The sequence below is a fragment of the Chanodichthys erythropterus genome, chromosome 10 (genome assembly GCF_024489055.1).
Source record: "Chanodichthys erythropterus isolate Z2021 chromosome 10, ASM2448905v1, whole genome shotgun sequence".
Lineage (NCBI taxonomy): Eukaryota > Metazoa > Chordata > Actinopteri > Cypriniformes > Xenocyprididae > Chanodichthys > Chanodichthys erythropterus.
The window spans coordinates 25077624-25094542 of NC_090230.1; the positions used below are offsets into that span (position 1 = coordinate 25077624).

General features: G+C 36.7%; 1 protein-coding gene across 1 annotated transcript; it reads right to left on the reverse strand.

The window, feature by feature from the left end:
* Nucleotides 1-9935: 9935 nt before the first annotated feature.
* LOC137028214 (CD48 antigen-like) lies at nucleotides 9936-14534 on the reverse strand (the record flags this gene model as incomplete). Its single annotated transcript, XM_067396985.1, has 2 exons — nucleotides 9936-10279; nucleotides 14222-14534. Coding segments are annotated over 2 exons (657 nt in total), but the record flags the coding sequence as incomplete, so codon positions are not given.
* Nucleotides 14535-16919: the final 2385 nt, after the last annotated feature.

The window sequence follows — 16919 nt, forward strand, 5'->3', positions numbered from 1 at the left end:
TGACTAACATAGCGAATATTTGCAGTAAATTGCACTGAAAAATTCATGACCATAGAGCGGCTGAACGCTGATCTGCAGAGGATGCAGGCTTCATCTGTCTGGTGGGCCGCTCTTATCTATGATCCGTCACTGGGGCAGCGACTCATTTGCTTATTATTCATCTGATTGCAATAACACTGTCTTCAGCGTCTTGTGGGTTTTGTGAACAACTCATTTGTTTCTGTTAAAGAAACTGCATTATATGAAGATGATAAAATGTGTGCAAAAAATTTTCATTTTTGGGTGAACTATTCCTTTAATAAAGCAAATAGTTTAAAAATTTACATTTGAAATCAATGATTTCCAAACAACAAAACTGATTAATAATTGTATCTTTCTGGTGATTTTGAATAAAACGTTAATTTCCTGTTGGAGGAACTGAAGCTGATTTGATTTGTTTATTAAATAGAGACAATGCATATTAATGAACATCGGTATAAATGTATATGAAAAATTTGACTGGACACTCACTTGCAGAAAGTTTTATTGACCAGTAAGCGTTGGTCAATAAAACTTTCTGCAAGTGAGTGTGCTGTCAAATTTTTCATATACATTTAGATTAATTTCTCTTGACCTGAACCTCGGACGGAGTGCATTTGTTTATGTTTTTGATTAATGAACATCAGTATAAAATACAAAATGAAAACATAACGAATTTGTCACAGATTCAACCTGTTCATGATCTTTAAAAACTCTGTTAAATACTCAGCAGCCTTCACACATGCTCTGTCTGGTCTCATACACTCTTACCTGAAGGCTTGTCTGCCTTGTGGATACTTACTGATCTTGAAGAGGCTCTCCATTCTGGGAAAACCACTGGGATGAGGAGTGTTGACGTACTGCACCCCACACTTACACTCCATGTTGGCTGTCCCCATGACAAGGAAATCTCTTTTCTAGTACTGGAGAGATCCACTGCAGATATCATCCTGGGATGTCTGTGGATACAAACTCACTCACCACACATCTTCTGGTCGAATGGTGATATCCTGTCATGAAGCAAACACTGTTTCCAGAACTGTCTCTACTTCCCCACAAACCAGGAAAGAATTATCCTCAAATTTCTCTTAACACTACCACCATCGAAAGCTTACTCTAACAGCCAAAGTGGAGATTCCTTGTGAGTTCTGGGTGTTCCAGGATGTGTTCAGCAAACAACTGGCTACCAGATTACCACCTGACCGGCCATGAGACTGTACCATCGAGCTGCTGCCTGGAGTCACCTTGCCCAATGGTAAAATATACCTGTTATCTCTCCCAGCACAGAAGGCCATGGAGGAGTGCATCAAGGAGGCTCTCAATCAAGCATTAATTCATCAATCTTCATCCCCTGCAGCTTCCAGGTTTTCTTCATCGCAAAGATGGACGGAGGCTTGAGGCCCTGCTGAAGCTCAAAGAACATCAGTTGTATCTATAGTCGGAGAAGTGTGAGTTCCAGCTTCCCTCTATTCACCTTCTAGGCTACATCATTGATGAGTTTGGCATCAAGATGGACCAGAAGAATGTCGAAGCAGTCAAGGATTGGCCTCAGCCTTCATCGATTGAGGAGCTCCAACACTTCCTAGGATTTGCCAACTTATATATACTTAGATTCATTGCCAACTTCAATAAAATAGCTAAAACCTTTAACCTCCCTGCTCCGTCACAAGCCCATGTCTCTGTGCTGGGATCCATCTGCTGCCAAAGCTTTCCACCAGCTGAAAGATGCTGTCTGTACTGCTCCTATTCTTGCTCATCTGAACCCTGACCTCCCATAGTAGACGCTTCCTCCAGCGGAGTAGGAGAGGTACTGTTACAGCGGCAGGGGAGCCCCCGAGACTCCATCCATGTGCCTTCTTTTCCAAGAATCTCTCCCAGACGGAGTGGAATTACGATATTGGAAATCATGAACTCCTGGCTATAAAGCTGGCTTTGAAAGAATGGAGACACTGGCTGGAGGGAGAAAGACAGCCTTTCAAGTTAAAGGGATAGTTCACCCAAAAATGAAAATTTGATGTTTATCTGCTTACCCCCAGTGCATCCAAGATGTAGGTGACTTTTTTTCTTCAGTCGATCACAAATGATGATTTTTAACTGCAACCGCTGCCCTCTGTCATTCAAATAATGGCGGTTGATGGGAACTTCATCTATAAGAGTGAATAAACCTTGCTTAGACAAATCCAAATGAAACCCTGCCGCTCGTGACGACACCTTAATGTCCTAAGACACGAAACGATCGGTTTGTACGAGAAACCGAACAGTATTTATATCATTTTTTACCTCTAATACACCACTATGTCCAACTCCGTTCAGGACTCCTTTAGTGATGTCTGATCGCGCTCTGACAACGGCAGTGATGTCTGACACTCATTGAAGTATATGCGCGAGACATCACTGCCGTTGACAGAGCGCGATCAGGCATCACTAAAGGAGTCCTGAACGGAGTTGGACATAGTGGTGTATTAGAGATAAAAAAATGATATAAATACTTTTCGGTTTCTCTCACAAACCGATCGTTTCGTGTCTTAGGACATTAAGGTGTCGTCACGAGCCGCAGGGTTTCATTTGGATTTGTCTAAGCAAGGTTTATTCACTCTTATACATGAAGTTCCCATCAACCGCCATTATTTGAATGACAGAGGGCAGCGGTTGCAGTTAAAAAATCATCATTTGTGATCGACTGAAGAAAAAATGTCACCTACATCTTGGATGCACTGGGGGTAAGCAGATAAACATCAAATTTTCATTTTTGGGTGAACTATCCCTTTAATAACAGACCATTGCAATCTCATTGAGGTTTCTTCAAGAAGCTCCCCAGCTCATTACCCATCAAGCTTGTTGGGCCCTCTTCCTCACTTGATTCAACTTTCACAGTTTCGCAATTATGGCCAACCAGAGGACATTGTCTCAGGCTGAGGACCCCAGTTTATATGCTGAGTATGGAGGTCTTTCAATTACTGGGAGTTTCCATGAGCCTATCGTCAGGCTATCATCCACAGTCCAATGAGCAAACAGAATAATCCAAGAGATTGGACAATATCTGCGGTCACATGAACTGCTATCTTCCCTGGGATGAGTATACTCAGAATTCTACTCTACAGGATTAACACCTTTTCAATACATAGACTGTTTCCAACCGCCCCTGCTTCCCTAATCAGTTGAGCCATTGGAAGCTCCAGCTGTGAACGACTGGTTCCAGGAGATTGAGAGGATCTAGGACTCAGCTCACATCCATCTGCAGAGGGTAGTATTGAGGCACAAGAGCCAGGCCGATGCCAGAAGATCTGCAACTCCCATTTACGACACAGAGGGTCTTGCTTTCCACCAGTGACATCCGCCTCCGACTGCCCTGTCCCCACTACATCTCCATTCACCATTCAGAGACAAATAAACAAGTCACTTACCAGATGAACTTGTCTTACACTTACACCCACCTTGTCTCTTCTCCCACAGTCTGGCACAGCTGATGTACCTCCTCCAGTTGAATCAGACGAGGGGCTCATCTACACTGTCCGAGACATTTTGTACTCCCCATGACGGGGCGGTTGTCTCGAACTATATCACTGACTGGAAGAGATGGGGGAGTCACAGACTCAGCCCAACATCAGCTCCAGATCCTTCAGCTCCACACACTCGTTCCAACTCACCCAGACTCTGTTATATACTCACCAGTCTTAACACATGCTTTTTCTGGTCTCGTCACTCACTACTGTGCCTTGTGGATACTTACTGATCTTGATCATCCTCGTCTTCCTTGTATTGAGAATTTTCGTTTTCAAAGAGACTTTCAATAACCAGCTGAGTGGTGACTCAGTGACTTTCTCTGCTACAGTTTGCTCACCTGATTCATTCCTTGTGTTTACAAGCTACAATAAAGAAGCTGTATCTGTGAATCTGCTGTCTCCTCTTCACAATTAAAGCAGCATTGCTCATTTATATCTGTAATCCCCAGGCAGGTAAAACGAACAAAGACATTGATAATAACAATATTCAAATACTCACATACAATAATATAGTTCCCCAAGCACAAGAGAAAAAAATTAAAACATGCATAAATAAAAATGATTACAGATTTGAGCTCCACACAATGTCAAACACAGAAAACTATTTTCCTTCAGACGAGAATCACGTCAGACTGAAACTAACGCAGCTGCTGTTTGAGCTTCAGTGTTTTTATAGAACCAACATTTAGAAAAACAAACAGTGAATCTGATGCAGAAAGAACTGAAATCATAAAAACACATTTAAAACTCACCAACCAGACGCCACAAACACAAACAGAAGAAAACAGGGTGAATCATCTTCAACAGTTTCAGTCCACAAATATGAAAAGACAAACTCTTCAAAACGGCTTCAGTGATAAATGACAGATGCGCTGAGGTGAGGCTGCTCTATAATAAAGACAAGTGAAACTATCATCAGCTAAAACAACCACGCATCTTTAAATGTTAATGCATGATGTGACCGTCTATCTCATTTTTTGGCTGAGTAATTCACACTCAACAATGCTACTTTGAGCTACAGTAGGCATCAACTTCCTGTAAGTCAATGACATAATTTTCAACAGAAATAAACTGGCCAATAGCGTGTTAAAAACATCTTAATCCAACAGTTCCATCTTGTCACGAGATACTGCGAGCGTTTCGCTCTGCTCTCTCCTGTAAAGGCCCCGTTATACTTCGAGCTCAATCGAAGAACGAACTGATGTGGCATCATTTCGAAAATAAAATCAAGCCAAAATAAACTCCAAATGAAGTTCGTTTTGGCCTAATTTTGTTTTTGAAATGACGTCACATCAGTTCTAAACAGCTTTCCAAAGTGAACTTTCCAGAAAAGTTTGCTACAGCTGGTAAACAACTTCGTACTACCATTGGTCTATGGCGATTATGTAATAGATAGGTGTATGTTAAGGCTCCGCCTTCTTTTTCATGGAAATCTTTTCAGATTTATTTCTCCTGTTCAGTCCTTCAAGGTCAGACATCCGTGAGTCAAAACATGAACGTTGATGAAACGATGAAACAAAAGATGAAACTGTTTTTCATGTTCAATACTGTAAAGCTGCTTGAGTTTAAAGTGCTCATGGATTTTTGAAAATGAGTAGTGTGTAACATAGCTCTAAGTCAGGGGTCGGCAACCCAAAATGTTCAAAGAGCCATATTGGACCAAAAAAACAAAAAACAAATCTGTCTGGAGCCGCAAAAAATTAAAAGCCTTATATAAGCCTTATATGAAGGCAACACAGGATGTAAGTGTATATTAGCTATATTAGCCTACTATCAAAATGACTAAGTAGGCTACAAATACATAATGAGGTATTCCTGAGGTATATATTTAAAAACTGCTGAAAGCTGCAGAAAAAAGAAGCAAATGGATCGGTGCAATTCACAGAAACAGCTAGACTCCAGCAGAGAAACATGGATTTGCAGGTATCATTTTGTCAAATTGTTGGATTTTGAGGTAAAATCATTCCATATATATTGTATTGTTTTATATTATGTTGACAAATCATCAATTAAATATCTACCATCTTATATTCTGCATAATTGTGTGTTTTAAAATAAACACTGACAAAAACTATACTATAAAACTATATATGTTTTAGGGCTGGACAATATGACGATATATATAACACTGATATAAGTGATTACGCGGATTTAAACCTACCTATATTGTAGTTATATAAAATATTCACAGGCAGATTTGCTTTATGTATTTCCCTGGTGTCAAATCAGGCACATATAAATGTCAGGAAACACGACTCCTGGCTACATGTCAATATCCTCCTGGCTGCATGTCTATGGATTAGGTTTATTTGACAAGTTGTAAGAAACACTTTCGAGTCCAACCTTTAGTGTAATTTGTTTGTTTTTACTCGCATTTTCGCAGTTTCCCCCATTAAATCCAGTCACGCAACAGGTTCTTTTGCCACTCAGTCCAGCTGAAGGAGCGCACTTTCGGCGGGAAAGTGGCGTCGATGCATACTGGTGCGTGACTGGTCCTGCGTCCCAATGTTCATACTATCCATCCTAAATAGTATGTGAGATTAAAATAAGTGTGTCCCAAAGCATAGTATGTTGAAAAGAGTATGCCAAAAGTCCCCGGTTGATCTACTATTTCCGGTAGATTTTCGAAGTGTGGATCCGTGCACACTATAAAGGCTAATATTGCCCACAACCCATTGCGCATTGGACGAGGATTCAGTTCAGAACTACAAACACGAGTAAAAAGTGTTAAAAAAAACTACAAAACATGGCGGATATGTGCGATCGACGCACAGTCCAGTGAGTGACTAATAATCAGTTCAAACTGATAGAAAATATTTATTTAATGTTATCTGTGTTATTTTTCATCTGCAAAACCAATGTGGACTTTTATAAATATCCGAATGGCCATTAACTTTTAAATGCATCATTATGCATTAATAAGAGGAGAGTTCTCCACATGAAAGACCCGCGACTGCAGATCAACGTGCTGCATTTCACTCCGATACGGTAGGAAATTAGCTAAATGAAATGTGGAGGATGTAAGATGATTGACAGGCCAGTTTACGGTGACAGGATGCGACAGAGAGAAAAGACGCGATTGTATGACGTGTTAGTATGTTCCAAAGCTTGTCTACTCTTTTGCTACACACTCAAAAGTAAGTACTTTTTGTTCACAGAAAGAGTACATACTTTTAGGGCGTAGTATAAGTAGGCGAATTGGGACGCAGCATGGATTTAATGCGCCGCGCTGAAACGTGTGTCCCAGGCTATGACGCAAATTTTCGTTGACAGAAATGTTGAAATTTAATATTTATTATACACATTTTTACAGCATTGGAAAACATTAAGAATGTTTGTGTCCTGTTTGTCCTCCTACAGAAACCAAATAAAAACAAAAAATATATCCCCCCTTCCATCTTTTTCCATTTTTATACATTTTTGAAAAAGCTCCAGGGAGCCACTAGGGGGGCGCTAAAGAGCCGCGGGTTGCCGACCTCCGCTCTAAGTGAATGAAAACATCCTGACTCAATTAAACGAGTCGTTTGTAAAACGAATCCCAAGCTGTTTTGTAGTGACGTCACAACGAAACATTAACAAATTGCTCATCGCGTGCGCCACGCAGACGCCAGGGAAAATACATTTTTTCAACAATAACACAGTAGTACAGTCTTTTTGTTGTGTTCCCATCATTTTACTGACGACTGCTTCTCAAACCTCGGGGAGTTAAAAAATGTGTCGATAAATGCAGCTCATCTGTCTTATTAATTGGAGTGATGATCAAGGATGGAGCAGGACTTTTTTTACAAAGTGTAATGCATTATCAGCTATTCATGTTCAGCTAATGTGGGAGTTTACAACATAGCTGTGGGCTCGGTTCACTTACATAACAGTAAAACAACCATTTTTTCCCTCTGCGTTTTATTATTACAGTAGAGTGGAGCTCTATCTGTATTTTAATAGGATATAAAGATTGCATTGTAATGTCAATTAATGAAAAAAAATTATTGTGTTTGAGGTTTTCAGCTTCTCTTAGCATTCTGATACAGTTCTCACAGGTGCACCTACATGAAGTATAACAGTGACGCTGCTATCCTGTCTTATAAATAACGCAAACTAAGGTGACACTTACCATACGCTCCAGTCGTGATTGCGAATCAGTTTCTGGTTAATCGACTACTACAGACGTTTCATCATCACCGCGCTCTGGCTCAAATTAATACGGTAAAATTGATGATCTTTTCTGTCCATATTGTATACAATGTCTTGTGAATTGATATAGCTGTCATTCAGTTATGGCAATGGGCGCGCGATACATGTAGCAGACCAATCACAAAGGATTGGGCCATCTAACCAATCAGAGCAGTGTAGGCTCACGGAAAGGAGGGGTTTAGAGAGACTGATTCTTCAAACTGCTTCTAATGAATCGTTTACGACCCTTAGGAACATTAAAGGATTAGTTCACTTTCAAATGAAATTTTCCTGATAATTTACTCACCCCCATGTCATCCAAGATGTTCATGTCGTTCTTTCTTCAGTCAAAAAGAAGTTGATTTAAAAGGATTATTCTCCTTATAGTGGACTTCAATGGCAGAAAATTACAGTTTCAGTGCAGCTTCAAAGGGCTTTAAACGATACCAGACGAGGAATAAGGGTCTTATCTAGTGAAACCATCACTCATTTTCTAAAATAAAAATGTAAAATTATATACGTTTTAACTATAAACACTCGTCTTGAACTAGCTCTCTTCTTCTTCTTCTCTATTAGAATTCCAGCAGTATAGATGCTGCTAAGTGTATTACTGCCCTCCTCAGGTCAAAGTTTGAACTAATTGTTATATACTTGCACTAGCATATTGAATATGACAATTTAGTTCAAACTTTGACCTGTGGATGGCAGTAATATGCTTAGCAGCGTCTACACTCTAATAGAGAAGAAGAAGAAGAGAGCTAGTTCAAGACGAGTGTTTATAGTTACATTTTTTTAGAAAACGAGTGATGGTTTCTCTAGATAAGACCCTTATTTCTCATCTGGGATTGTGTAGAGTGATTTGGAGCTGCACTGAAACTGTAATTTTGAAAGTGAACTAATCTTTTAAAAAGAGAATAATACAGTCACTTTAAATCAAAATTAAGTTGAAAGAATGTTTGAGGAACATTATACCTTTTAAAAACCTTCCTCTAACATCAAGAACACTGGAAATGTTTTACCAGAACCAACACTGAATATTTAGGGAACGCTCTTGTTAGCTAGGTAAGCGCCTATTGTCAAATGTTTGAATGTGTTTTGTCATTTATCACGTCAGTTGATCTATAACACACAATGCACCAGCATCAACAGCAGTCAAAGCAGGAAAGCACGTCTGAATTTAGCAGTGAACCTTCTGATCTTACTGGTGTTGTCAGACACTTCAAAGGTTTCAAATCAATCGCCTTTTATATTTGAATTTTACGGACGTTCTTACTACATTCTATAGGCTTTATCACACAGTGAGTTGTTGCCCTGCGTCATATTCATCATCAGTCAACTGTGTGAATCAAGGCAAGTGTGTTAAATGGGTTAAAAATTTGAATGTGTTATTTTTTCCATAATTAATCTTATTAACGCATTAAATTCCCAGCCCTAAAAAAAATGTTTCCAGTAGTATAAGAAGAATGAACTTGATAATCATTTACAAAAAATGTATTAAATAATGTTTTAATAAATGTTTTTAATAAATATAATGAAACACAGAGAGACTCTTGAACCTCAGAGTAAGAAAACTTTATTGATAAAGTCAAGCAAATACATATATAACAAATATAGTAAAGAGAGATTTGTGTCTCTTATCTGAGGAAAATATAAACAATAAAGATTGATTATTTTTGTATCTCTGATTTGGCTTGATCACCATGATCATGAGATCATATGTCTCAAACCAGTGTTATTTCAGTATCATTGAGATGCTATTATATTTTTTATAATATTTTGAACCCATTATATAGTTTTTGTTTTTATAGGCCCTCTGTAGTTTTATTCAATTTTATTTCAGTTTTAGTTATTTTAGTACATCAAGATAAAGTAAATAAAAATGAGAAATGTTCCCTAGCTGAAATAAAAAGTTTTTCATGTTTAATTTTTATTTCAGTTAACATTTATATTTTATTTTATGAAGCTAAAATGTTTTTTACAGTCTGTTGCTCAGTTCAGGCTGACTCCATACAGCACTGATGGAGCTTCAGATTTCACTCTTTGAGGAAAAGGAATATAGAAAGACATTAAAAATCTGTAATCAAAAATCCTGCTCAGCTCTTCTGGATCTGATGTCATAAACCAGAATAACGACAGTAGCCACGCCCACCAGAGCAGAGAGGACCAATCGGATCACAGCTTCAGTAGGACCACAACAGTGGACAGAGTCTGAGGAATAAAAACATCAAACTGAGATCAGATCAGTCAATAAACACTAATATCAGCGCTGACATCAACTAATATCAGCACTGCCGTACCTGAACATGTGTGACAGAGGTGAGTGATGTCCAGATGTTGAGTCTGGTTGCTGATGGGATTGTTCAGCACACAGCTGTAGGTGTTTTTATCCTGATATTCCACCTCCAGAGGTAGAGAGAGACTGATGCTGAGATCAGACACACTGATGCTGGACAATAAACTGTTTCCTTTGTACCAGGAGAGAGTCAAATGACTCACATTCACAGCTGAACACACCAATGAACATGATGATGATGATGAAGAACATTGTGAAGAGTTACTGCTGATGACAGGAACAGGCAGATGAAGAGCTGGAAAACATGAGAGAACTACTAACTATACTTAGTCATAATAATAGGCTACTCTAATAAATTAAAACATGTGAAACTGATATTTAACCCACCATAGACAGTGAGACAAATAAAAGGCAAGCTGAAAATGTTGATATTTAGTTCTTAACATCCAGCATGTTCAGATGTGGTGTTTGTGATGGTCAGAGATCCAGTTTGATTGTCCAGTTTCAGTCTGTCTCTGAATCTCAGATCATCATCATTTACAGTGATTCTGTCGGCCCATTTATTGATTTCAGCTATTAAAGTGTTTTCAATCCAAAACTTCCACTGAATCTCATCATCATTATCTATTTCAGTAAGACAAGAGTTTATAGTGACTGAATCTCCCTCCATCACTGATACTGTATCATCAAACACACACAGAGAACAAACAGAAACAGGGTTTGTCACAGATAAATAGATTATAAATTGTTTATTAAATTAAATAGTTAAAATTTAAATAATCAATAAACATTGAAATAATATCCTAAAACATCAAAAGAAACAAAATGGTGTGTGTTAATTAACCCTTTAACACGTAAGTTTAAAATCTGGCTGATTCCCCCAGCGTGAGTTTAAGGCCATGGGACGCGTCATTGCTTGTCATGTGACACACCAGTATTCATTTGGGAACCACCTGTAGGGTGTTAAAAGTAACACTGAAGCAGTGTTAGAGTTAATTAGGTACTTAAGTGGTTAATTAAGTGATGATGGTTTGATTATTGAAGACACTTGATTATAACGAGCAGATTCACTGAAGGAAAGAGAAACACAAGAACTACAACTAACTTCAACCACAGCCGATGAAATTAATTAGATTATATATCTCTTATTACAAGCCAGACTGACTTTATTTTTTGTCATTCGTCTACAATTCTTTTTGAGCATTAACAGAGGTTAAAATGTTTGTGTTTTCTTAACTGGAACATTTTACTTGGTTTTTACGTGAGTTTCTGGTCTTTGTAACATTGTTTAAGTAAACACGTAAGAGCATAAACAAGAGCAATCAGGAAATATGGTATGTATACTAGGGCTGGGCGATATATCGCATGCGATTGTCACGCGCATTTCGTCAGAAAGCCGGTTCCCTGATTACCGCTAAATCGCCATCACCTGCTTTTAAATGGAGCGGCATTTAATACACAGAATCGTAGTTCACTGATAAGCTACGCAATATCGCGTTCATTATCGAAGGCGATTCATCTGCGATATGAATGCAATATTGCGTAGCTTGTTTAACTGTAAAAAGGATTTGATGATCACTAGTGATGGTATTTTATTCTGTGTTGTCATCATTCAGGTTGGATTTCAGCTTTAATGTACGTTTTATTTGAACAAAGCAGCTGATATTGCCATAGAAACTAGTGGACTGCCGAGTCGCTTTCACCCCAAAATGGCAGAAACGCAGGGCTGCTGCTGGGCGCCGGTAGTCTGGCTATCACCAGACCAAGCTCAATTTAAAATTGAACATTGGTCTGGGGAGTTTGCTATGTATTTCCTACTGCACAAGAGGTGTGATCAACGAGCATTAGTCACGCAATTGGATAGTCCTTCAACCAATCAGATCAACGATACTTTGCAGAGCGATGCGAAAACTCCAGACAGGTTTACCATCGTGTGTCTCAATCAGCTCCCTAGTTCAGTAGTCAGGGCACTGATCAGGGAATTAACCACATTCACTTTCATGATACTGATTCACGAACTAGGGAGCTGATTGAGACGCAGGTTTAGTTTGTAGCATTGTTCCGCGGTTTGCAAGAAGCAGCAATGGCATCGAGCGATTTTTGCAGATTGTGCAAAAAACATGAAAGTGATCGGTATTTACACCCACTCGAGCAATTTGTTTGCTAACTAAAGAGGTCATTCAGAATCGTCGAGAGTTTAAAAGGCGACTCTGATACGAACGCGGAATATAGCCGCACTAAACTACGTCATTGTCATGAAAACCAAAAAGAATTCCAGTCAGCTCAGGCGGCGCGAGATTCAAGAAGCAGGGAGACGAAACATATAGAGCAAATAATAAAAATATTGTCTACCATCAAGGGGCATTGAAGTAAAAGAGTCCTGTACTCACATCGTGAAGGAAACCACCAAAATAACAGCAGAGAATCATTGTGTGTCATCAATCGCCGTTTGTAATCTTCCTATGAAGAGAGTGTCGGATCAATGCTCTGCTACATTTAGCTTTCAAACTCAGATAGAGTTTGAAAGCTGCTTGCCGTTAATCTGTACAATTGTACAAAATATTTGTGTACAATATTTTTTTTTCAGGATTATTTGATGAATAGAAAGTTCAAACGAACAGCGTTTATTTGTAATATAACCTTTTCTTACATTTTAAATGTCTTTACTGTCACTTTTGATTGATTTAATGAATCCTTGCTGAATAAAAGTATTAATTTCTTTAAATTCTTCTCAAAAAAATAAAAATAAAAATTCTTACTGACCCCAAACTTTTGAACGGTAGTGTATAATGCTACAGAAGCTTTGTATTTCAGATAAATGCTGTTCTTTTGAACTTTCTATTCATCAAGGAATCCTGAAAAAAAAAGTACACAACTGTTTTCAACATTGATAATAATAATAAATGTTTCTTGAGCAGCAAATCAGCATATTAGAATGATTTCTGAAGGATCATGTGACACTGAAGACTGGAGTAATGATGCTGAAAATTCAGCTTTGATCACAAGAATAAATTACATTTTAAAATATATTCCAATATCAAACAGTTATTTTAAATTGTAATAATATTTCACAATATTACTGTTTTTACTGTATTTTTAATTAAATAAATGCAATCTTGGTGAGCAGACAAAACTTCTTTTAAAAATATTAAAAATCTTACCGATCCCAAACTTGTGAACAGTAGTGTATATTATTTGTATACATGCTGGGAGTCACGAGTTTCATACTTTGGTGTCTCCCAGCATGCATTGAGGCACATTTAAACACACCACAATGTGTTTAAAAATGGAAAAGTCTGATCTGTGGCATTAAGGCACTGATGGGTAAATAACTTAAAACAGTGAAAACCACTTTCAGACAGTGACAAGTCTAGACAATCAGTTTACTTGATGGTGTAAACCACATCACCTGATTGCTCTTATTTATGGTCTCCTTTGTAACAAATTACATTAATAGTAATCTTACAGGGATAGTTCACCCAAAAATGAAAATTCTGGCATCATTTACACACCCTCAGATTGTTCCAAACCTGTATAATATATATATATATATATATTTTTGTTCAGTTGTAAACAGAGGAAAATATTTTGAAGAAAGTTTGTAACCAGGCCGCTTTTGACTTCCATAGTATTTTTTTATTATTTTTATTTTTTTTTACTATGGTAGTCAATGGGGGGTGAGATCTGCTTGGTTACAAACATATCTTCTTTTGCATTCAGCAGTACAAAGAAATGTATACAGGTTTGGAACAACCTGAGTGTGAGTAAATGATGCCAGAAGTTTCATCTCTTGTTTCTTAAATCCAGTTAATTTAAAGGTATTTGATTAAAGAATTTTATTAATGCAAATGTTCATTCAAGTTATTAATAAAGGGTTTTTATTTCCAAGACTAGCACGATTATTGATACTATTTATTCTATTTTTATTTTGTGGTGAATTAATGCTGATTGTTAATACTGAGATGACAAATAGATAAGATTTTGTGGCTCAGATAAGGTCCAGTTCTGGTTTATTGCTTTGGTCTTGGCTGACATGTGACATTGCTGTGACCTTCTTATGGCCCAGATCTGGCATACAGGAGCGGTCCACCTAAGTGCCATCATTTCACACCACATGTGTCAGATGTGGGCTGGATCTGGACTGACGCAAAGTGGCTATCTGGGACCATATGCATCAAACTAAGGGTTAATTTTAATTTTGTCATTAAAAAACAGATGTAAACATTTGTGAACTCACTAATGACAGTGAGAATGAACTCAGTCCTCTTATAGTTGGAGATATATTGCTCATAACGTCCACCATGTTCAGTTGTGATGTTTGTGATGGTCAGAGATCCAGTTTGATTGTCCAGTTTCAGTCTATCTTTGAATCTCCCATCATCAGTGAAGCTCTTGATCCGTTTATTGTTTCCAGCTATTAAAGTGTTTCCAAACCTCCACTGAATCTCATCATCATCCTTCATTTCAGTAAGATCAGAGTTTAGAGTGACTGAATCTCCCTCCTTCACTGACACTGACTTTATTGCATCAACACCAAACACTCCTGAAGATCAGAGTTTTTCACAGATTAAAGCTTTAAAATCACTTGATGTTGGTTTGATGAAGCTTCACTAAAATACTTTTAATCTTTTAAATGTGAAATTAATAACATATTGCATCAGTACACTGTAAAATAATTCGATTCTAATTTTACAGAAAATAACCTTTTTAAAGTCGTTTTCTTTTATTTTAAAATGTAGTCAAAACTCTGTAAAATTATCTCTAAATTGAAAACTCGGCTATTATTTTAAGTATTATGACATTAATAGATTTACAAATGACAGCAATTCACATTTTTATACAGAAAAATTACTGTATTTTATTTTTATACAGTATTTTTCTGGTTTATTAAATTGCATACAAATGTATGTTAAAATACAAGAATAATCTGTAATTAATGCAATAACAAAACAGATCACAAAAATCACAAAATCAAAGTAAAATCTCCTTATTTAAATAAGACTGTTATTTAAAACTGTTATTTTACAGGTATTTCCTAAATTATTACAATAAAAAAACAATGTAAAACAAAATGATTAGCAGCACAGGGTGCCAAATAAAAACCCTTAAAATGAATGTAAATTATTATTATTATTTAAATAACATGTCACATGACTGGCAGAGTATTAAACACTAACAGATCTCTCTAGATCTTCACTTATTACAAACCAGTCTGACTTTATTTCTTAAGAATTAACTGAGGTTTAGATGTTTTATTGAAACTAATAACGTTTGAAGTCACCATTATGGAGATCAGTGTTACTCTAGTTGGGCTCTTGACTTTTTAACATCAGTTGTTGTCTGGCTGCTGTAACTGTGTGTTTTTTACAGAAAAAAATTGCAAGAGAAATTCATTAAATCAGGTATTCTATTTTAATAATTATATAGTAAGTGTATATATGCTGCATGTTGCTTTATTTAAAGCCAGTCGCTGATGCAGTGATAGTTATATCAGCTCATGCATGTGCTGTCAGCTAACTGATAACTACAAGAGATTTACATTTTACATAAAATGGTTCACAATAATAATCCTGGAAATACCTGTAAAGTAAGCTACTGTAAAACACTTATTGCCTTAATTTTACAGTTTGTTTTTGCTAACACTTCTGCCAGTCATTCACTGTTTCTTTTATAACGATCTTTAACCGTTATATTCGAACTTTTGGCCTTGTGCTGCCATGCATTTCACTTTTTTACATTTATTTTTTACAGTGTACAAAGACAAAAGATGATGAATGAAAAGAGAAATAGAGTTATATAGGACAATAACTAAATAAAAAAGATACTTTAATGTTTAATGCCACACTAAAACTAATGCTGTTGGGTTTTTGAGCTTCATATTTATATTATTTTCTTTAAGCAATGAATAATAGAACTGTATTCAAACTTGATCTCACAGTGAAATCACATTTACAGTTATTTAAACTGAGTCACAGTATTTCTATGAGAATAACAGTGAATGTTGATCCTCTCTGACTAGTTTAATTTATCAAATGGTATCAGAACAGAAACAACTGAAGTCATAAAAACAGAATTAAAACTCACCATTCAGACGCCACAAACACAAACAGATCAAAACTAATTTCAGAAACATTTTCTTCATCAGTTTCAGTCCACAAATATGAAAAGACAAACTCTTGAAAACTGGTTCAGTAATAAAACGACAGACTCGCTTATGTTAGAGCATGTTTTGAGTAAAGTGATGTGAAACTCCACCTTCATCTAAAATAACTGCACAGTTTGACAGCGCTAATGTGTGTGACCTTCGCCATTTGTGTGTTTGTTGCTGATTATTTTACACTCTGAAGTTCAAAATAAAGGCTGCAACTTCCCATAGATGCTGTTCGATGGTGTTATTTTCAAATGTGTCCTGTGAAGTTAAAAAATGTCCTAAACTAACATGTAATCATGTGAGGCTGAAACCAGTGTTATTTCAGTGTCATTGAGATACTATTATATTTTTATTAATCTTCTGGACCCGTTTTTATTTTTAGATTTTCCATTTTAGTTGAAGTTTTAGTCATTTTGTTTTTGTAGCTTTTGTATTTTATTAGCCCTGTGTAGTTTTCATTCATTTTTATTTCAGTTTTAGTTATTTGGTAACAGTATGGGGAACAATCATCACTTTTAACAACTGACATTGTTTTCATGTTTAATAAAGATGCTTAATTTTAAGCAATCTATTATAAAGTGATATAAATAAAGGTGATGTGACTTTACTAGAGTGCCGAACTGCAAAGCATGTGCAAACATATCATATATGATCAGAGCTTTTCTTATGCTTCATTTAAATATATATATATATATATATATATATATATATATTTTTTTTTTTTTTTTTTTTTTCAATTTTGTGTGTTTATTTTATTACTGAGAGGAAAGCGGGCGACACATAC